Source organism: Acyrthosiphon pisum, chromosome A1 (genome assembly GCF_005508785.2).
Source record: "Acyrthosiphon pisum isolate AL4f chromosome A1, pea_aphid_22Mar2018_4r6ur, whole genome shotgun sequence".
Taxonomy (NCBI): Eukaryota; Metazoa; Arthropoda; class Insecta; order Hemiptera; family Aphididae; genus Acyrthosiphon; species Acyrthosiphon pisum.
The window spans coordinates 149099858-149125504 of record NC_042494.1 but is presented as its reverse complement, the minus strand read 5'-3'; the positions used below and the strand labels follow the sequence as shown (position 1 = coordinate 149125504).

The 25647-nt window shown below is 30.3% G+C and overlaps 1 protein-coding gene across 2 annotated transcripts in view; it reads left to right on the top strand.

Annotated features, from left to right (window-relative positions):
* LOC100163850 (leucine-rich repeats and immunoglobulin-like domains protein 1) overlaps window positions 1-25440 on the top strand; it is a 31366-nt gene extending 5926 nt beyond the window's left edge. Inside the window, exons 2-9 of one of the 2 annotated variants that reach the window (XM_001949543.5) lie at window positions 15120-15708; window positions 18923-19091; window positions 20947-21080; window positions 21573-21834; window positions 22376-22606; window positions 22733-22951; window positions 23499-23697; window positions 24303-25440. In XM_001949543.5, coding sequence (XP_001949578.1) covers window positions 15359-15708; window positions 18923-19091; window positions 20947-21080; window positions 21573-21834; window positions 22376-22606; window positions 22733-22951; window positions 23499-23697; window positions 24303-24472 — 1734 coding nt within the window. In that variant the 5' untranslated portion in view covers window positions 15120-15358 and the 3' untranslated portion in view covers window positions 24473-25440. Of the gene's footprint in view, window positions 1-14787; window positions 15709-18922; window positions 19092-20946; window positions 21081-21572; window positions 21835-22375; window positions 22607-22732; window positions 22952-23498; window positions 23698-24302 lie in introns of those variants that run through there. The other variant, XM_008183488.3, reaches the window with a different exon arrangement.
* The last annotated feature ends 207 nt before the right edge of the window (window positions 25441-25647 follow it).

Below are 25647 nucleotides of genomic sequence, written 5' to 3'. Positions count from 1 at the left end.
AGTAGGGCACACTTTTTTTAGAACTTTTGTACGGATTTTAATAGAAATATCATGTCCATATGCTAAAAGAGCCCATCTTGGCGCACTACTAGCAAAAAAATTAAAAATTGCTTGAACTGTGTCAAAAAAATTCAATACTTTACTATGACATTTAGCTGCATCAGATATTACTAAATTAAGATTGTGACTACAACAATGAATATATGAAGCTGATGGAACAAGTTCTTTTATTATAATATATTATTAAATATTGATAGTTAATTTAAAAAATATAGGACTTCGATCTGAGGCCCCTAATATAACCTCAGTCTTGAGGCCCCGGTGCATTGCACCCCCTGCACCCCCTCTAAATCCGGCACTGGTAATATATCACCTCCAGAGCCTTTTTTTTCTTTTATTTTTGTTCAATTTTAACGAGTTTTCATTAATAAGCTCATTGATAAAATCATAGTTTGTACAACTATACAAGTACATCTTACATAAATATAAATGTAATATAACAATTACGGAACCCGGTGGAGACTTCCGACATTCATCTGATGCTCATATTTTTTTACTGATATCCCCCAGAAGGAAATCATAAATACGTCACTGAGGTCTCAATGATGTATAGCGAGATAAATATTAATAAATATTAAATTATATCAATCGTAAAATATATACTTGAAATTCCACTACGTTCGCATTTAAGATTTTAAAACCAATTTGTTTACAATAAATTATTATTAAAATATATAGCTTGCACTTATGACCGTCAATTTTTCGACTAAAACGTAACATTCACGCTATTGTATTAACTATTAATCAACATCCTTCTTTGGGTGGTTATTATACTTATATATAGGAATTATAAGTATATTCTAAATACAAATTTTGGCGCAATTACACACAATACCCACCCCATTACAGTAATATTTGTTGATATTAAAAATCGTTTAAATGTAAAATCTTATGCTTGCCTCGCTGCAATTTGATTAGTTAATACAACAATAATATAGTAAAGTTTATCTAGCAATAATAACGACCATTTGTACTGTAGTGATGTATAGTATTGTAGAAAAGTTCAATCACAATAAATGCGGATTAACGATGAAAAAAAAACCCTATAAATGAGAATCTAACGCTTACGAGTCCAATGAAGAGAGGGTAAAAATATATTCTAAGAATTCGATATCGGTAGGCGTCATGTAAATATGTAATGCAAATTATTAGGCGCGCAATTTGACCTAGAATTTCCTTTTTAACAATATGTATACCAATAATAATATAATTTAATAAAACCAACTGCCTAATAACAATATTAAAATATATTATTACTGCAGACCTATCATAGGTGGACATTGTTGTGGGGGGGAGATTTGGGAAGTTTTATCCCCCCAGAACGTTAACAAGCCTCTTAGAAGCCGTGTAAGGTTTTAATTTTAAGTCTCTCTATACTACACTTATAGAGGTAAAAATGTCAACCCACCACACAGATTTTACCAAATATCCGCCTATATGAGACCAAGTATCTACGTCCGATAAATAAGGGATGCCCAATGTGGTGTAATGTGTTGATTATGATTTTGTTAGGTAAATTTGTAGTTGAAGTTGCACGAGATTTCGTTATAAATTGTATTACCATATTATAATAATATATGAAATATCTGAAATCATATGAAATAGCTTAACTATTTTTCATTGAAAAAATCATCTGTAATCTGTATTATTAGAACTCATTATTTTAATTACGAAAATTGTTATCGAATACATAATATATTATATACGATTTTATCATTTAAATTAATATCGATTAAACTTCAAATGTATTTAATATAATATTATAATGAACAATAAAATAATAGGTACCTACTACCTATATTAATATTTAATAATAAATTAAAAATATAAAAATTAAAATAATATATTTTTAGTAAATCGTGAGGTAAACAGTTATTAAAATATAAGATTTTCAATTACTTATCACTGTAGGTCTGTATATTATTAAATTATTTATACGAAATACTTGGGTTGACATTTAAAATGTACTTTATTAGTTTATTATAGCATTTATAGGTTATAGTTGTGAACTTGTCGAATTATGTCACTAATGATGATCAATTGAGTATAAAGTCCACGCACACTGCATCTAAGACCGTTATAGGATTAACATTATATGAGTTAATTTTATATTTTATTATTTTTACAAAAACTCCATATATTTCGAGTAAAATATTTTGACTGATTACAAATTTCATAAATGTATATTCCTATTCTTTAAATTTGTTCTACCTACGACCTACCTACTTAGATATGACATTATATGGATATATATATATTTTTATTTTTATTGATCCTGCATCCCGACATCTATGGCCATTAGCTGTTTGCAGGGCTTTGGAATGAGTGTTTGTGTTTGGTATAATTTTTAAGTAAGCACCCGTAGGTATCTGCCATGCCCGGGTGTTGCACAAATATTGAAAAAAGAAATTAAAAAAAAAAAACCATGTTGATTATATTATTATAGGAACAATTTTTTTTACAATGATTGAAGACATGGGGGTGGTCCGGACACGTGTCGCAGCTGCTCTTCATATTATTATTAATCTATTCTATAAGCCAATTCCCGATGGAATCAAACGAATGATGTTTGAACATAAATAATATTATAATTTACAATACAATATAATATTGTTATCTATATTTAATGGCTGCGCCGATAAGAGAGCATCGCTAAAAACAATAGTTCTTTCGCAGCGTTTTCTACGAACTGTACAAATGTTCATGTTTAATATGATATTAAAATAATATAGGTACCTATACCAACGTCCTATACACTGAACATATATATGTTACAGCTAAAGAGTTGAATTCCGTTATTTTATGAAATAATACATGAAAATTGTACTTTAACTAGTATTATTTCATAGAATATCTAGTTATTTTATACAATTTCAGTTTGATATCCGTTAAAGTATAAAATACATTAAAATTTAAAATAAATATTAAAATATTTTATTTTACTGAATTATGAACTAATTATAGTCATATTATTTATTTATTTGTACATGTAAGGCCAATATGGCATTTAGAGTTGCACAATACCTTATTTTTTCTACAAACACATCGCTTTGTGTCACATTTTTTGGTTCAAGTGCACTTAAAAAAATCCTGACCAGTTCCTAGTGACTGTGTAGTTGCCGCAGATCTTAAAGTAATACTTGTAATTATAATTTGTAGGTTAGGTATCAAATAAATAAAAATAAAAAATAAAAAATAACTTGTATTATTTAAATTTTTCTTACCATCATTGCATCCCAGTTGATAAAACCCATCGTTAGTTAATTTTAAAACAACTGCAATAATTAAACGAGGATCACCCCTTCCTCTATTAACATCAGGAATTTTGATACGCACTGTAGAACCAATATTAGCAACCGAAAATTTAGTATTTGATAAATCTTTCATTTTTTTTGCCTGTTTTTCCAAATTTTCTTTAGCTTTTTTCCTTTCCTTAAAACATTTAATTTATAATTACAATATTAAAGCTAATTTAGCTTAGCTAAACGATATAATTGACCTACCGTCGCAATATTTAAATGAACTATATCTTTTTCTGTATCCACTGTTGGTCGATCTACGTCAGTTAGAACTATATTTATTTATCATGATATTTTGTTATTTACAATTTTACACATTAACGAAGTGATGCCAGGGAATGTATAAAATAACTAGTTAAAGTATAATTATATACATTACCTACAAGCTTTAGTTATTTTATAAATTACCTAGTTATTTCATAAACTAACTGATTCAACACTTTAACTGTAACATATATACCTATAAGCTCACAACATTAATGGCGCTGCGTAAATATTGCAGTGAACGGATTTAAATTGTAATATAAAATAAAATTTGTATTCGGTCGAAGATGTCAATTCTTTTAATCGCAATGCGATAATAAAATAGCGTATATGATATATACGTATATATTTGATTTTATTTATTCTTTCAAAATGTTAATGGGTTCACTGAACATGTTCATGTGGGGGGTATGTATATACCCACGCCATCGACTGCTGCTGCACACGCTGTAAGGGGTGAAATTATAAGTACCTACCTATACTTTGCCACCGAATAAATAAAACCCCACGTAGGGGTATATCACCGTCTCCCCTCGTCGGCCATCACACCCGTAATCACCGCGAGCGTCGAACTCCTAATTATAGTCGCGAGACACCTGCAGAGGCATCGCCCGTGAAATACCTATTATTGTGTTGCCATTGAACGTATTATCATTATATTTTATTAAAATATAATATATTATAATTATGTAGGAAATAATGGCATGGGAGTTATATGGGTACCGTAATAGTTTTTCGGTGTGAATATTTTGCGTTGTGACTTTACTGCGGTCGGACATGACTATACCCATCCCACGCGTGATCGGTTGCTGCAGCTAACTTGCACCATCAAAATTGCTTAAACGAACATTTTAGGCCATGCGATTTCTAATAATTATAAACTGTATGTTACAATCATAAATCAAATAGTATTATGCGGGATATTTCGGTGGGAACGACAGATTTCGCAAAGTTTTCGACTTATCGAGGTGGTCAGAGTTGTGAAAATTCTATACACTCTACTATAATATTGTGTTATGTGTATCGTACGACGTACGTATGGCGTATATCTATAATTCTATATGGAAATCATTTAATATGATTATATAGAATATATAATATGTTATTTACGTTACCCATTTATTGATGAATGTTGATTAGTGATTACATAATAGTACTATTATAATACAAAACTATACTTATATGTGTATATTATATTATAATAGAAATATTAATTATATAAATCAGCGATTCTCAGATCGATTGTCGAGACCTATCGGACGACCTATAAGTTCCGTCGACCCATAATATTTGTACACACACATACACACATACACACACACACACACACACACAAACACACACACACACACCTCTGCCTGCAGTATATAATATCAGTTGTATTATGATATGTACCTACCTACTTATACTAATGTGTAGTAGAAAAACGTACGCTAAACACGTGTTCGGCGAGAAAAGAAATACCCATTGACATTAAACGTTAGCGTTCTCAATAATGATTTTACGTATATTTGTACACAAATTATTCGTTGTAATATTACACAGATCACATAATATATAACTCCGTTATAATATAGTTATTAATAACAAAAAGTTAAAAGTTATAGTAATTACTAATTATTATTATATTCTGTGGTAATTATACTGCATGAATGAATAATTATTATTTTCTGTGGTAATTACTGTATGGATGATTAATTATTATTGTAATGATAAATATTTTATACCGATCTTTTCAAAAAGTCTGGTATAATATAGGTACTGCAGTATACACGGGCACTAGGCATACTGTTATATTAGTGAGTAGGCCGCATACATGCGTTAGGTCAGCAAACGCAATGACGAGCAATTTTCTATTATTATTATCATTATTATTGTTTAATTGTATCGTTACAATGGTGACGTTATATACATATGCCACAAGTGCTCTTTACATTACAAATTAAAGTTAAATTGCGTCCATTTAGGTGTATGCGCCATTTGCTATTATACCAGTAGCAGTGTGCAGAATGTGTATACTCGTATACCTATATATATGTATATATATAATATATATTATTGTAAACGACATGTTTTATTCTTAAATAAAAAAATTGTACAACAATCATCAATTTTTTTTATATTCTAAATAATATGGCTCAACGATTATATTGAAGTTAATTATTATTTTATTTTTTTTTAACTGAGCCATTAAGCACGTAATGTAGATTTATCTCATTTGATACCTACTACATAATGTAGTAATGTGTCTTAATTGGTTTGTATATAATGTTAATTAATAGTCCATTTTTAGCTAATCGCAATTCATATGCGATTTGAAATCTTTATTTATAAAATTTGTGTTGAACGTTCATGAATAATTTACATAACAAACCGTATACATAACCTATCTATTTCATGATATTGTAAAATAAGCATAATGTCATTAAGATTTTTTTTGGAATTAAATAAAATAATTAAAATATGTCATAATATACTCTATAGATGCGCTCTATATAATGTAATTGTTTATAGTAATATTAGAGTTGTTACTTGTTTGTGTTCAAACTAAAAACATTTATTTAAAATATATTATATATATCAGGGGTGGCCAAACTTTTTTAAATTAAGATCTACTGATGGTATATTTTTTCTTTTAGGATCGACTAATGCAATAAAGTTATTTAATATTAATAATAAACATACTTATATAAATTGTAAAATTAAAGTATTCTAAAATGAGTGTTTCACATTAAATTTCTAAATAATTTTAAAATGTGTTAACATTTTACTGTTGATGTAGAAGCGTGTCGTTGCATATCATGGCCAAGCGAAGACGCTGTTCTAAAGTCTAAACCTAACCTACTCAGCTTTTATAACTTTCATTTGAGAAAATGCCATTTCACACTAACAGGTTAATTCGAAATATATGCATTTAATAAATGAATCTACTAAATGACAAATGTATAAGAATAATTAATAAATTCTAACAAGGGGGATCGACTTAGAAATCGTTCAAGATCGACCGTTTGGCCAACTCTGAATTATATATATATATATATATTTAAATTACTCATTTAAACAATTCAAACGAGATATTTAATTACTGAATCTATTTACTAACATCACGATACAACTTTAAAATATAAAAACTATTACACATTTACTATCTATTAATAATAGTTATAAGATGTGTACCTATATTATGTATTATATATGAATAATATTATTGGTATAATATTTTAATACTTACAATTTTTCAAGTTTTTAACGACATGAACAAATACTGATGGGCTTACCTAAATTATATTATATTATGTACGTTATACAGTTTTATTGATGGTATAATTATTATTAATAACGACGGTTTTACCATACAATTATAATATCAACCTTAGAAATATTGAAATTTTAAACCTTCACTCATTTTTGGGCATATTGTAGGACCCGAATCATTTTAAATAATATAAGAGAAATTTAAAAATGAAACTAATTATACAGTAATTTGTTTATATTTTAATGATTAACGTATTCCACGCGATTGGCAATCTATAGTTTTTGTGAATATAAGACATAAGTACAGATATTTAATAACAGATAGTAATAATAAACTATCACGGTCAATATGTACTATCATCGTACCGGAGGACTTTGGTCTGATAGAATCACTAATCAGAGAAATATCAAAAACACACTCAAACGGTAATAAATACAATGTGGATGAACATATTGTTTCATATTATAGGTACATACCCACCTATATATTGTAATTTTAATATTCGGTTAATTATCGGCAAAGAAAATAGAAAACATTTAACAAAACGTGTATGTAATTTTCCCATATTTACTGCTATTACTTATTATATATATACTTATTACTAAAATTTAAAATTGAACTGTTAATTATTTTAGCGTATAATAATATTTTACTACCGACTGCTGACGTTAGTAATTATTTGATTTTTCCGATATACATTATAATATTATGCAGACGTGGAATATAATATATATTTTTTATATTATACGTTTTTTATATTATCATGTTCGGAACAAAAATATTATTTCATATTTTATTCAATGAAAAACAATAAATTGCGTATACACACGCGGTCTGCAATGCTTATCGGACGTACCTTATTATCGACACGATTACTTGTGTGTGTGTGTGTATACGTACCTATACAGGGTGATTTTTTAATAATAAACAATCATTATCGTGAACATCATTATTTTTTCAAAAACAAATTTCCAACGAGAAGTTGATTAATTGTAAGTTGCAAGTTGCAACTATACTTATCAGTAGGTATTTAAAGTTTTGACGAACGCGGAATAGTTGGCCAAAACTTTTTACGGGTTTCTACATATAATATCCCACTTAGGGCCTAACCTTATACCACCATATTCTACTCAGCTCTTCTAACATCAAATACTTAGTCAGGTATAATACTAGTTAACTAAGTATTTGTTCGGAATCAAATTTTATAGGTAAATCCAAAATATAGAATATGAAATTAAAATGCATGATGTTGTGTAAAAAAAGTTAAAAAGTTAAAATAAATTAAAAGATACAAAATAGTACAACAATTACAAGCATACTATAAAATTAAAGATTTTCATATGTTTAAAAATTAAATGACTTGCGTTAAAAATTCAGTACGCCACATTTATTATGATATACAATAATATAATAATATAAATTAATAAATTATCACTGCAGTAGTGCCATATTTTCCCGGATATAAATTTGATACTTAATTTAATTCCTGTGGATTATTACAACTATATTATTATAGTATGTATACACGTCGTGCGATATCTTAAAATAATAATAATAATAATAATAATAATAATAATATCATATTCGGCTGACAACAAACGTTGACATTGTACATTTATATTTTTATTTCTGGTCAAAGAAATCGGAATACTGCTATCAATGGCTGAATTATTATCAGAACATAATATATTTATATCTACTGGGTGATTTTTTATGCATGCTCATCCTATTTGTATGCTTGAATTATGTATGTATCCAAATTCTTATTTTTGGAATTTTTAAATACATTGGAGGTTTTTCTAAGGTTTAAGGAAAAACTTGATATTTTTCCAACTACTTAAGGGTGATCCTGTGACAATTCAAAGTCTGTTTTTTTATAATAAGAAACTCTCTTTTCACTTTTAACTATTAAGCTGATATTTTTTTTGAGAATTTGATTTTTCTAAATCGAAATTTGAGTGAATAATTTTCGAGTTGTATAACTTTTTTGTGTACCTACCTATTAATTATAATATCTCTATGGTAATGGATTAAATAGCTAGAGGGCTTAGATAATTTTAAAATGTTGGTAATTATACTACTGATCTATCAGCATAAGTACATAATTTGTAAACATCGTCAAAGTATAATAAATAATACATATTATATATAATATTACATTTACGTTACATTTTTGAAAGTCCATTTTAAGAATTTATGGTCTTTTGGTATACTCAAACATTCTAAAAATCAGAATTTGAATAAACGTACTATTGAAGGAAAAGACGGCGGTGAGCATGCTTAAAAAATTGGCCTGTATATTATAGAAGTATGTTTATTGCTATGACCTACCTATGTAATATGTATATTAAAATGCTGCACGCTTTAATAATGTTGTTATTATCTCTATTAGTCGTGTTGATGATGTGCCAGTTGTAAGGATGTAGGTTTTACCTATGTAAAATATGTTGTTGAAAATTTAAATTAATCGCCGGGTTTCTTATCATTATTATTATTTTTTAAACCGCACGAATAAAATATTTTTCGATTTAAAATCATTGTATATGGTTCGTATACTGGTGCATAATATAATAGGTATAGGTTCATAATACACTACTACAGCCAGTAAAAGGTCATCTCGTATGGTTTACGGGTAGTACCATCTCATTATTATTCCGTTTCGTGACCACTTCCACGATAGATAGGTAGGTACCTACGACCTACCTACATATACCTACCACAGCAACTATACTATAAATTATAAGAACGTAAACATTAAACAAGATGAGTGTATAAAAATTGAATCGTTCTAATCTACAGTGTAGTAAATTAATATTGTCTTTCTTTGAACATGATATATTAACAAAATATATAGTACAATATTATATACAAAGCATAGGCGTGCAGAGGGGGGATGCCGGGTAGCCATGGCATCCCCTGCAGAGTTATCATAACCATATAGTTTATAGTTGTAAATGTTTTGATTATAAATTAGAACCATGAACTAACATAGTTCATAGAATATTAGAATCTTAGTTCAAGAATTTAAATATTTTGATTATTTTTTTATATTATTGAGACGAAATCAAATATTAACTAGATTTCATAATTATACTTTCATAATCACCACAGGTATACCTATAAATAATAAAATTATAATATTATAGTTGAAATCAAAATCCACTATTTTCGTGAGAATTGCGGCTTTTGTCACCAGAACACTCAGGCCCATGCGGTATTGTTTATTTTCATACTATCAAAAATAAAATAATTTCGAATAATTTGATTATCATTTTTTGTCATTATTTTATTTATATAATTATAATTTGATTAAATGTTTGTAGGTTTTTATACTGTTACATTATTGGAATGAAATCATAGTACAAATTGTTCAAATTAAAATATCTAAAACCAATAAATAAGCTAAATAAAATGCATGTTAATATTTTTTCGCATTATATGGCAAGTTATTTGTACCAGTTAAGAGTTTTTGGGGGGTTATTTTTTGTATTGAGCTACGTAGGTAGGTATATTTAAAAATACCGGCATACCCTGCGAAACAAGTCTGCGCACGCCTATGATACAAAGTGCAATTATTTTAACAGCAAACACTAATTATTTGGACAAGTACATTATCAACTAAGCAAACGCCAAAAAACATGACAAGTATATATTTTATAAGTAAACAGCAATCCTAACACTTATTATAATGTTTAATTTTTATCTACCAATTGTTTGTCGGTTAATGTGAACTCACTATTGCAGACTGAAACACAATAATTTTCTAAACATTTTTTTTATTATATCAATTTACAGTTATAATAACATTTTTTTTTTATTTTATTTTATAAAAAGGGTTTAAAATTTTAAACGTTCAGATATGAGTATAGGAGGTATAGAGTGAAGCAACGGTGGGTACGCTGTAAAGTTGTTCGTCTTTTACAGTCTACTAAAGTTATTATCTTAATTTAAAATGCCTGAACATTTTTACTTCATATTAAGAAATTAAATTTATAGATGGCTGTTTAAAAATCAAAAGCTGGTATAGTGCTGCAGAGTTACTATTCAAATAATCAATACCAATGAAAAAACCTAAGCTAAAATGTATGGTTCTTTAATTTTCATTACCTATATACAATTACAACATCTTAATGTTCTTAATATAAGATATTCTTGACTTCAACTCATTATTTGGTATTGTATTATAATAAGGAATGGCAGATGAAAATATATACTAAATAAGAATATTTATATAACTTTGTCGTGAACTAAACTTAAATGTACGAGGATTTTTATAATTCATTGTTTAAAAATTAATCGAAAATACATAATGTTATAATAATATAATTATAATATGTATATTATAATTATTTTTTTAACTAATGTATCGTATTATTTATAATAAATTTATCTACAAATAGATTGTCTTGATATTACTCATGTTGATTACTTATATTCATCACACGAGTAATACAAACTATTCCATAAATCCGACCATAGTATAGAGTACTGAGTAGCCCAAAAACCAACAAAAAAAAAATAGAGAAATAAATAACAGATAAGAAAAGTTTAAGCTCACAGTTTCCTGGTTGCATTTGAAAAGCGTTTTACGAAATTATGTACAAAAAAATCGAATATAATATATAATACTAGCTGAATATGTGCACTTCGTTGCCCATTAAATGTACCAACTCTATATGACTCAAACTTTGTTCAATTCGCTATTTAATATTCGGTGCATGGTGATTAAAATTAATCTTAACTTTTCCGTTGCCCGGAATAAAAATTTTGATTCGCAGCAGTATATTATCAGGTAGGCAATCTACCTGCGGTAGATCACGGACCCCTAGTTTGTACGTAAGTGTATGATTTAACTTTAAAGTACCAAAGTTATATCAAGTTTGTCGTATTCTACATTTCTACCTATGGTGGATTAATATAATCAATAGCTGATCCCGTGCACTTCGTTTCCCGGCAACCAATAATTATTATTATTATAGCTTTAAAAGCCATGGAAACCATTTATAAACAAAAATTTCCGTCGGAAATCTCAAAATTACTGTTTGAGCACCTCCCGGGGTTGGTCCTCTCCCTTTTTAGATTAACCTATCTTCTTTATATACAAAACATTCCATCGGAAATTTCAAAATAATATATAATTGGTTGCCATTATAATATGGACACACACCGACGGAAATCTCCAAATAATAAATAATTGGTTGCCATGGTAATATGGAGGCACACACGGATGGAAATCTAAAAATAATATATGAATGGTTGCCATGGTAACATGGACACACATACATTCATTTTTATATATTATATAATATGATTGACAGTCTAGTCACCTTTGATCGGATCGACACCCTCGTCGATACTGTCGTTTGTGAAACATATTATCATATTATTATATTATATTATTCTGTAATGGTAAATTGGCGGTCTTTGCACAATATAACTATATAATATTATGTATGCGACTAGATGCGATATTCATGTAGTGTTTTGGCGTAGAGCGTTATTGGTGATATAATTGGGGTCAATAAAATATTAACGTCATGAGGTTAGGTTAATTGTGTATCGAAACTATTTAAATTGTACGATGGCATTTTTCGGTAACGCAATAATAATAATTATTATTACTCGTCAATAAATTAAATGGTCGTTCAAATCTCTGGTGTGAAATAACCGGGAGCGAAACCGTCTACAAATATACAATATTTACGATGTTAAATATATATTATATGCTCATTGCTCATAAGTCATAGCACGAAAATAGTATATATTTCAACATCTAATATTTTACTTCAGTGGTGCTACCAATCTCCAATCTCTCTCATGTCTTCGAGTATATTTATATTTTGTCATTATATTCATTATTCATATAATTTACTGTGTTACTGTTAGTACCTATACCTAGATTGTAAATATTCTATTAAATAATAAAAAAAATAAATAAATAAAACATCTAATATTACAATTTTGGTTTTAATCTAGCATAATATTAGATAAAATTATACGTAAATACGTGCGTTTCAAGAACGCAACTGTTATCGTACCTAACAAACCGTGTGTAACTCAAAATAGATAATTTTTTTTTAGTTACTTTATATTGAATATCATATTATTCTATGGCTGTGTACAATATAATATTACCTATGTGATAATATAAATACGCTACCGTTTGCAGGCCGTTATCGATTTTCGTCTGTGAACTTTGCACGATATATTATAATATATCGTTTATCCGTGCATATCGACAATTTTAATGATATGGGTATGCATAGGAATTTTAATCGATTTAAATAATATCGTATTTAGCAAAGAGAACAATCGAATCTATTGTCCGAAATCGAAGTTATTTTGATTATATTTTATTGTATTCTTCTGCACGACTGCAGAATCGTAAAACGTATATCTGCGCGTTATGGGCGTTTTATCGCACCGTGTTGACGTCTGGACCAAGAGAACGACGCAATCGCATAATATTATTGTATTATGTTATTATTATAATCATTATTATTGTAATATTATAGCAGGCTGGTAGCTGATGAATCGATAACATTTATTCGAATTTCTTGGGAAGGCCAAAAAAAAAAATAAAAAATAATAATAAGATAATAATTTCATAAAATAATAATAATAATAATAATATGACGAACGCGCACCGCGTGTACTTGTTATTGCCGGGGTAAAAAAAATAATTTATAAATCGTTACGGCGAAAACCGCATACATTAGTATTATTATGTACAGGGTCATTTTTTTCTCACAAGACTTGAACATGTATTACATTGTGTTGATGCGTTAATGTATAATAACATTATCATAATATTATAATAAAGTGTAGCAAAACTTCGCCATGTAATTGAATATCGAGCACAGTGTTTAACTGCGATGTTGAGATTCGGGTTGGCAGCTGTGTAGTCTATAGCCCATAGCCCCGGTCCGATCTTCTGCAGCTCAAAACACCTGTAAAAATGAAAAATCTGGACCCTGGACTCTATCATAGGTAATCAACGGGTCTGTATATGGAAATTAGGGACTTTAAATCCGAAAGGAAAAACGGAAGAGCCGAATGGTTATTTCATCAAATAACGATCAGACGTCATAACATAATACAAAAGTATTAGAGTACTAGAGTAGTATAGTAACATAAGAGCATTTAAATACCTGTGTATAAGACACCGGTTTACGTCACCATCGTTTAGACGAGGCCGCAATGGCGTAATTGTATCATAATAATACGGTGGGTCTCGTGGGTTACGGTAGAGTTGGGTCGAGTGAGAATATTATTATAATATAGATTATTATGGTAATAGTATGCATTTTTTGAAGTATTAATGAAAAAATGTTACAGTTCAATCGCGTCGGACTTGCGACCATCGTCGTCTGTCGAAGATTTTAATTTACATAACATAATAATATAAATGTATAATACGCAATAAATAAGATGCACATTATATAGGTATTGTGTCTATAATTATTATTTATTAATTACTATGCATCGTTCAAAATATTACCTAGTAGGTACATATTGATATTATATTATACACGTCATACCATACTATCAAATATTTTTGAAGTTATATACGGAAAGGATCTAAAAAAAATCACGCGCGACTAAATTCGTTTTTTGAACGTGTACCTAACCTATAAATTAAGAAAAAATAGTTTTTTTTCTGTGTATAAATTAAATAGGTATTATATAATATTAAATTATTACTAAGAGAAAAAAAAATCCTTTAATAAAAATATGTCCACTTTCGGTGCCAAAAGCCGCGATTCAAAGTTAACGCGAACAGAAAAAAAATTGATCGCGGAGGGGGCGACCGTATCCCACCTCGCGCTCACTCGGACACACACACGCACACACCCACGTTAGTGTGTACTATTATATATGAGCGCGCTACATCGGACACGATGATTGTCGATTAGAATATTGTACGCTGCACACGGCCGTAGTATAGTTGCCTTGCGCGTAGCGAGCGAGTTTGCGACGCCCGCGACGCGTGTGTGCAGTATATATATCGTAATAATATTCCGTATTATTTGACCCCCCACCCTTCCGCCCCTCGCCGGACGTCTGCCGAGTGTCAAATCGATCAGTACGAATTTAAATCGAAAAAAAATTCTCTACTTGATCGCCGCACACACCTACCGTTTCCACATCGTCGTCTTGTTATATACACATGCGCACACATATAATATAATATTGTTAAATTATTATTAACAGTCGCGCGGCCACGGTCGTTGTTGCAGGGATGCAGGGAGCGGTGTAATAATAATTATCGTAGCTGCAGCCCAGTCCGTCAGTCCGCCAGCCGTCGCACTACGCGTCTGAAACGAGCGGAAACCGCCGCGACGACAATAATCTAATCGACGGCGATCGATATAATAATTCGCATTCGTCCGACGGGACAAGAGCGGTCGTCGTCCGGGTGGAACCCCGCACCGGAACCGGGTACGAACCCACAAGCGTGCACCGAAACACCAAGATCATGAACTGGTTGCACATGTTCATCGTGACGGCCGTGTCCACGATCGCCATGAGCAGCAGTAGTGGATCGTACATACTGGAGGACACGCCGCTCCACTGTTCGGTGCGCCGGAGCATATCGCCGTGCACGTGCAGCTACTTCACCGGCATGGTCCGGCCCAAGATCATGGTCATCTGCCAGAAGATGGTGTCGTTCGAGAGCGTCATCGGTGCGCTCCAGAACAAGTTCGACGCGGTGTTCGACTACGTGCTCAACATCGAGTACTCGGAACTCCACGACCTGGACACGAGGCGGTTCAACGAGCTGGGCTTCCCGATAGTCGACCTCAAGCTCACCAAAAACAACCTCAGGTAATTATTGTGTAATACAATATATGTCACGATACAATATGCATATATAATTATGATATAGGTCAAACCTGGGCAATTTAATGATAATTGTTAATTGAGTCAAGTTCAGTTGATAGAAAACATTTTAAAAAGTTCAAAGTTAATAGTTAGGTATCGTAATTTGTTTTTAACTCAGTTAAGTTAAAAGTTTTATGGAAAGTTATTATTTTTTTAAATAAATAAATAAATAGCCAGTAATATGATTTGAAATAATAAAAAGTAAATGTTTATGCAATAACTATGTACCTATCATCAATAATAATATTTATAATATTTATTATTTCATTATTTAAAAATTAACGTAACTTGGGTTTAATTAAAAGTAACTCGTTATTTATTAAGTTTATTTCAATAAAATTCAGTTAAGTATTAAGTTAATTACATTTTAAAAAGTTAAATTAAAAATAAAAATTAACTTAACTTTAACTTTTTAACTCGTGTTACAGTACAGGTACATATTATTTTAAGTCTTGTTGTACGCAGGAGCGGATTAATGGATGGGATAGGGGTCATGCCTGCCCCCGCGCTTGTAAAATTGTACAGTACCTACCTATATATTTTACGATATTATAAATCTCAGAGATGAACTAAATAATTAATTGCAGTTTTATACTATAGAAAATAGGTATATTTTATTAGCAGTTTCGCAATTAGGTATTATTAGCAGTATTATGAGTACATGCCGAACGGTAATCAATCGTTGGTAAAATACCTGCCCAGAGGCGCAAAATGTCTTAATCCGGCCCGGGTTGAATTTGACATACTCTGTTGCTGTTGCTGTTCTGGACTGGAGGATTCAACTGAAATAATTTAACAACGAGAGACACTTAACACATTGATAATTAATCTTAATAACTCAAAATAAAAACAATTTTCACTTGTCATAAGTCCATTTTAATTACATACAATATTAGTAAATCAGTAATTTTATATTCAAATGAGATCAGATTAAACAAATTAAAATGCAAACACTATATAGGTAGTTATAAAGCTTTAAAAATTGGAAAAATTTAAAACAGCTGTATTGTAAAATTTGTCATTAGTGTAATACAAATGTTGACCGTTTTATAGACAATCGATAAAAATAGTTTATCATACCTACAATATTTTACTGCCTATTTAAATTTATTTATTTTCAATATTTTAAATTTTTTTCCTGAAATTGTCTGGTATATTATTATGGCGCCTCTTCAAAGTGAAGAATCAAAGATAAATCTACAACCGTCGAAAACAATACACACTTCGAAAATAGCACGACACCGTGGAAAGTACCTATATACACGGATGGAAGTGCTTAAGATTTTGATCCTAGTGTAAATGTGCAGAGATAGGATAGGAAAGGTATAGGATAGGATATAGATGAATGACGAAAATTAGAATTTTTGTAATCTGAAAATGTGATTGTATAAATGCTCGAGTTCAGCTTTTAAAACTATAGAAAACTTAATGGAGATCGGTAGTTTGACTTTCATTCAATAAACTAGACTTTTTGTTTGTTCATGAAATCAAAAACGTAGAGTTAAAGTAAAACAAAAAAACTATGAATTACCCATATAGCGATCATTGTGGGTTTCCTTTACACGTGGTAATAATAATAATCTTTCAAAACCATACAAATATTTATTGGGAAACAATAATTAATGACGGGTACAAATACCACGGTATAATAGGTTCCATGGACTCTTCATAATTTATTATTGTTTATATTTTATAATATTATTTCACAAGCCTCTAGTCCTATTTCCAGAAGCTCATCGTTTGATATTCTATAATATTATATTATATTGCGTGAAAATTCGACACCAGTTGAGAGGTAGCTGGTATATCAGATTTCGTATATCGACTGTAAAACTTCCTCGAAGATGTTTATATGTCAGACGAGCTGTTTTCTATTTCTCCACCATGAAACGCACGTGGTTCGCATGAGTAAAAGCTCCGTGTGTTTGGTCTCCTCCTTGATGAAAACTATGTTTCCGATTTTATCGAATCATGAAAACGGTAGGTAGTTGCCCTGTATACACGCCGTTCCGTGAGTCTGAAATTAAAGAGACATGCCAACAATAATTAAAATAGTGTATACGTTTTGAATGTATAGTTTTAAAATATAATCGAATAACTTTTTATCGAACCAAAAACGCATCCCTTCGATTTTTCGCACTGGATACCTACAGCAACTACTTAATATCATAAAATAATTAATATAAATCATTAAATTTCTATTATACTCTTGCAAATAACCTCGTCATTGATCAATCGTAAAGCTATAACGAATAAAAATCTTATCACATATTTTGGTTTTTGTCACCGTTCGAATATTATTGACACGCAAGTCGCACTGTTATTGTTACATAATATTATATAATATAGACTGTTTGTCTGTTTATTACGTTGAATTTTTAATTCATGATCATTTTATTTTGATATAACTGTGTATATGGGTAAATGTACGACGCGTTAGGGTATTGGCTATGATGATCGGAATAATTCATTATCTATTATTGTTTCGTAAAAAAAACAATAACATCTGCACAGCTTCAATGCGGTCATACACGACATGTAACTTTATATAATTATTACAATATTATGTTCGATTGAATTTTTATCGAGATAAATATTGCTCCGGCAAACCGAATAGACGCGAGAGTTGCGTAAATGTAAAGGTTATAGGTATGGTATACTGTTGTTATCATAATAATATTATAGAGTGTAGACCGTATAATAGTTATAACACTCATGCTTAATATTATATTATATTTTCCCGAGGTTGTGTAAATTGTCTACATAAAAAAATAAAGTTACGATACTTACAACGGCATAATATTTTGTTTTACGTAAGGTCATGGACACGCCGAATATAGTGTTCCCTCGACGTTTCGCACCTAAATATCGCATGCGATATCTATGCATAGATTTCGTGCCCGTAAAATGTGAAAACCGAATTTCATCTGAGCGAAGAGCTTTACACGTCGTGGTTAGTAATTATTCAAAACACTGTTCAGCATCAGACATTCCATGTAAATTGACTCGTTACGATCATTATTATTATCATGTCATTGCAGGTGGCGACGGCGCAGGGATATTACTATTAATTTATCATATTGTTATAATCATCGTACAATTGTATATACCTACCTAATAATTATTATATTACGTGTGACTTTGTTCCAATCTGTAGCACGCTACCGGACGAGGCTTTCATCGGTATGAACAGGATACGGATCCTGTACTTGTCAGACAACAGGCTTTGTGCGGTGCCCACTCAGATATTTAAGCACATGCCCAGTATTGAAGTGTTGGACTTGGCAAGGAACTCCATACACAGCGTTGCTTCCGGAGACTTCCAAGTACGTCGCAAATATTTTGTCATTACATCTCCAAACTATCAAACGTATATACCCGTAATATAATATTATACCGCATGGTAAATAGGGTACACAGAAAAAGTGAAGTTGTTGCGCATGTGCAAAATTCAGGAGTTAAACAACTATTATAAGTTAAAGGAATCTATGATCAAATAGTTCAGATTCCATGTCCTGCAAATAGAATTAGAAAATATTTATATATAGGGTACCTACTGAGTAATATTAACTACTGTTAGTACCTACTGAAGAAATTTATGTACCTAACCGAGTTATAGAGTATTAGTGTTCGAAGTATGAGAAATATTTAATTTTGAAATATTGGATTTTTATTAATTATTTAAATTTTATTTTTTTAAATATTATTTTGTTTTATATTTTTATCATATATAAATTATAATTATAATTTATATTATTTCATGTGAATCGTTAGCAAGAAAACTATGATCTTTATAATATATACCTAAGTACTGGTTTCCTTTTACTGTTTCTTTTTAATATTTATTATGTATTTTGTTTTATATAATTATAATACATGTTAACATTAATAAGAAACAATGATCTTCATAACATAACATATATGATAAACGTTATACCCAAGCGTTTTTTTAAAAATTTATATTCCATTTTTATATTTTTATTTTTATTATGTTTTTTTTATATACAGTTATACAAATACATGTCATAAGGATTCTCGATCAAGAAAACTCTGATCTGATTTTTAACACATAACTATATAAGTTCCCACGTACATGGTACATATACAATATACCTATCTATTCCTTATTTATTTTACATTTTTACATAAAATAATAGGTACAGCAAAAAAATACAATATTATATTATTATACATTAAAACTAAGAAAAATATGTGTGTCAATGACTAATGAGGTATTTAATTTATTTAGATTAATTATTTAATATTTTACAAGACAAAACTACAAAAATAATGATAATTGAAATATTTCAAACGACTCTGTTTTTGTGGACACACGATATATCGTCGAGTAGTTGCACGTAAAAATAAAATATGCTTTTTCTAGTAGTCGTTTATGTTATTGTGATATTACTTAATAAGTACATTATAATTTATCATTGTAATAATATTATGGTTTTATAATAGTAATACAATATGTACAGTCGCGCGTTTTCCTGGCGGGCTCACCTCATCTATTGCAGGAGAGCGCGTGTATTGAACAGGAAGTGACGCGAGCTGCAATCCTTCACCCTGCGGCGATTAAACGCAATCGTCCGTCGACTGACTCGCGATAAAAACGTTGTGAATGTGAAATCGTATTTTTCGTTATTGTACCATAATATTGCACTATTATAGTAAAAAAAAACAAATATTGTAATAATAATTATTCGAAACGTCTATCATAATTATCAATCTTGCGTAATTAATATTCTCAATGACATTCACATTCACGTGTATATGTGTTATGACATGTACTTTACGCGTATATAAATGGAATATTTTTGAGCTATTTAAAAACATTTGATTTTTTTATTCTATTAATTTCGTTTAAACAATTTACGATAGGTCAATAATATATCTTGAAAATATAATACAAGATCCTATATAAGTTGTTCTTTAACATTTATTTAAATTTTAAACATATAAATAAATACATACCTAGATATCATTTTTTAATAAGCGTTTGAAATTTACATTTTGTCAAAATTATGAATATTTAAAAATTATTTTTAATTCAAAAATCAAAAAAATGTTTTCAAATTTTCGTGATTTTGACGAATCTTGTAAACATTTGAACTTCAAACGCCTAAATAAAAAAAAACATTCTGGAATAAACCTAATAAATTGTAATAACATTTTTAGAGCCTATCGTTGATGAACACGTTCGTGATGGCCACGAACAATTTGACCGATATAACGAATGGATCGTTCCCCACGACGTTGAGAAAAGTCCAATTGGCCGCCAACAACCTGACGGAATTAAATGGAAATTTGAGGTAAGCTACGTCGCGGCAGTAATTCGAAAGTTTGATTGCGCCATGAGCTCTCGAAAGCTACATATTAGTATATTAACAATATTATAATTTAGCTCAGCTTGTTTTGTTCCTCTATCACATCAATAATAATATTTTTCAACCGTACCAAGGGCAAAGTCCGTTTGTTATAATTGAATATTATAATATTTCATTATAGTAGTAATAAGTGTTATGATTAACACACGCGTAAAACCTATATTCTGTAGTACCTATATACGATAAAACAATTAATTTAAAATTGTATTTTGTTAGTTGTTATTATGATATTCGTGAGCACCTTTCGTGTATGGTGTACATATGTATATATGGTTATATTATGTTATATAATGAATAATTAACACTTATATAATATATACAAAAGTTTTGAGCTTACGTGCGCGTCATATTATGTATTTATTATATATTTTCTTTTTTGAACGCAGTTATGTATGATATCTGTTAATATTTTGTCAGAAACCAAAAAGAACTGGAATGGCTGTACTTATCCAACAACCGGCTAAAAAACCTCGACGGAGAATTGCCAATTGACAACGACAGACTCATAGTCTTGGACGTGTCCAAGAATAGGTTAACTCATTTGCCACCAGAACTTAACTGTCTCAAGGCGCTGAGGTATTTTTACTGCTCGTTTAATCAGTTGACCGGTCTGAACAAAACGCTGTCTAAGTCGAAAAAATTGGTTTGGCTTGAGCTCACCGGCAACAAGATACAAGAGGTATGCGTGTGTAGCTTACTGAACCATTGGCAGAAATCATTAGTGAGGAGGGGGGAATTTCATACTTCATATCCACAAAAAAGATGATCCTTTTTTTCTCTTTATGAATAAAATTGGCCATGGATACTTTAAATATTTTATTAAATACTTACAAAAATCGTTAATGTTTTGATCAAAAACAAGAACCACTAGCTTATCTATACGCCATACAATAACCACCCTCAGCTGTTTTAAAAAAAAAAATACTTTGGAAAACCCAGCAACGTACACGATTTAGAATCATTCAATACAGTTATAGAATATAGTATATCCCTGTAAACTATATTATAAAAAAAAAATCAAAACAAAAAGTTGCCTGTTTTATATGTTATGGAATTGTATAAATTATTTTTCGTGTAAATTTGGGGACCTAATATTATAGCCCTCCCCTTCCCAATATAATTGTTTCTGGTTTTCGCCTATGCAGAAAACATATACTGTAGGTGGGCAATCAGTTCATAAATATAATATAATATCGTCATTAATTGAATAACGTTCGCAGTTGGCGTCCGATGAATTCGAAGAAGCCTCAATGATCGAAGTGTTAGAACTGAGCAACAACTGTATCAAACACTTGAACAAATCGCTGTTGCCACTCACTCAACTGTCCGAGATCAATTTTTCGTACAATAAACTCACCGAATTCTCGTTGGCCGAAATCAAGGGATTGAAGGAACTCAAGTTGGTCGACTTGTCGCACAATACGATTTCCAAACTCAGTGGACACTCTGAGGTAATATATTATAATAAAATATCTATAACACAGTTAACGTGTGACTATGCGTAGTTAATATGTGCAGTATAATTTAGGAATAATAAATTATAACAATATAATATTGGTTTTCATGCTTTACTCTAGATTATAAGTGAACCAGTGACTGGAATCGAACACTTGAAGTTGGACCACAACGAGTTGGAGTCGCTCGGTGGGTCGTTGATAGGTATCAAAACACTCGTCAAACTGAATATCAGTCACAACAAATTCACCGACATATCGCCGTACGACCTGACCGGATTAAGTTTAAAAATCCTAGATGTATCTCACAATCTATTGCACATACTCCCAGACTCGTCTCAGGTAATTGTTCGACAGACGTCATGAACGGCGTATAACGATTAAGAGGATGGGAATAAGTGATTTTCTGTCTTTGTTTAACGCAAGTGGAACATAGAATTTAGACGTTTTTTTCATTTCAACGTATCGATTGATCTACCGAAGCGATAAGAAAAAATAGACTTGAATTTGTCGTCAAGTCTACTTGAGATTGACTTTCCCAGATTTTTTATTTTAACTGCCTACTCCAAAAATTTTAATATTCAATATTCTATTTCCTTTTTTAGTACGAATTTATTTAGGATTTAGGGGGATAAAATCAAAAATGTGAGGAAGTCGGTTTCAAGTAGCCATGGCAAAAAATTCAAATCTGTTTTAGAATTCTTATCACTTCACTAGATCAATCGGTACGTCGGAATGAAAATAAGTCTATATTCATATGTTCCACGTGTGTTAGAAAAAGATAGAAAATCACCTCTTTCAATCGCCTTAACAATAAATAATAATATCGTTAGGGGCGCAATAATTTTCCAGTAAATGGCGTACTATGATTTTTGTTTTTGTCTCGTAGATTAATCTGCCGGCTCTCGAGACGTTAGTAGCGTCGTACAACGTTTTAACTGGGTTGTCGAAAGACTTCCAAGGATATCCCGTGCTTTGCCACGCCGATCTCGAGTTTAACAACATAATGACCATCCAGGAAGAGCTGGTTGAAATGACCCAATGCAAATTGCACGGAGTGAACAGCACGTTGAGAATATACTTGGAAGGTAAGACGATTGACGGTAAAATATTTTTATCAAAAGACGAGTTTGTTGACACATATTATATGAACTCGTCGATTATACCGGACAAACACACTCATTATTTCAAAAATTATTTAAAGTTTTTTTAAAAAATATCTTAATAAGAATATAACGATAATTTTCACACACAATAATATTATGTTTATATATTTCTCGTGTTAAGCAACGAACCCGTGAATTAATCACATAATAGTATTAAAAGTTAAAACGAGCGAAGTGGAGTGGCCCTGCGCACCTGCAGGATTCCCCTTAAAGGGATGGTGCACAACCCCACTCGTCAAAGCTTAAAATATTATATGCCCGTTTGAAATTCATATTTTATGCGTTGAGATCCTCAATAAAAACATTCTGTATAGGGATATTAAATTCAAGACGTTTACATATTATGACGTCGTCTCTTAAAAAAGTATACTTAAAAACTTAAAACCGTCTACATTTCAAATGGTTAACACATTTCCGAGACGATTTGTGTTTTCGGAAGAATAGACTTCTTGTGTTTAGTTCTTACAATAATATTATAATAACAATAATGTTGTAACACAATATATTAATGAAATGGACGTCGACAGGAAACCCAGTGCTGTGCGACGACAACACGAAAATCATAACGAAGGCGATGGAGTTGAATCACAACGCGGAAGTCAGCGGCGCCTCCAAGTGCATTCCCGTCACAAATGACATAAAGACATCTAACTTGACCGCGATCGACCAGTCCCCAATCACCGTGATCGTGACCTGACGGTGACCATATCGTCGACTATACGCGTATTATATCTTTGAATTAATATATTATTATATTATTATGTTTCCGTGTTAATATTATAATTATTATTTATATATATATATACACATTCATATTATATATATATACAGTTTCTTTATTAATTGTTTTTACTTCTCTGTTGATTATAATATACTATTTTATTTTAATACTTATTCTCGACGTCTCTCGGACCAGCAATACTATAATATAATATTACGTGAACTATACGCGTGCGCCTCACTGTCGTGACAAACCTTACAACGTCTAAAGGTTTTAGGTACACACACACATATATATACATATATATTATGATTGTTATAGATACCTACTTTTGTAAACGAAGCGTAACGTATATATTATATGCTTTGTTCATACATAAGTCGTCTAGACGAGCTTGTATCGCGACTATATATTATAATAATATTTTTATGATATATATTATGTATAACGATAATAGTCTTACTAATAACAATATTGTATATTATTATAGTATTATTATCGTCATCTCCATCGTAATTATTATACTGTTAAAGAATAATATATATTATATAGTATATCGTTGAGAGGGCTTGGATCGTATATATAGTATATATTATGTATATTATATAGTACGTGTTTTATATTATTATTATTATTATAATTATTATTTTTTCACCTTTTCCTGTAAGGTAAGGTGTTCGTATAATATTGTGTCACTCCGCTTGGAAGTTTATAAAAAAAAGAATATGTTAGCGACCGTAAAATAATGTACTGCAGTGTTATTATTACATATGATATGACCAATATTTGTTGGTGCGAAATCAAAATTTCAAGATATAACCTTAGATCTTACAACTACCTATTGTTTTATATAAATGTATGTGATGGCTATTTTTTTTCATTTTAATGTTTATAATTGTTTTTTTTCTATATACATAAACTAATAAAATAAAGTTAAGCTTTCACTGTTAAGTTTTCTTATTTCTTATTGTGTATTCGTTTGTGTACGTTTTTGAAACGAAAGTTTTTGTTTTGTATCTCTATTATAATATAAAGCTTGTGTTGAGGGGGGAAATGTATTTAGAGCGCGTCTCGACTGTCAAAATAATTTTTCCACTTCGCTACTCAAACTTAACGAGCGACAAGGGTTTCGTTTCCGTCTTTGCTTCGAG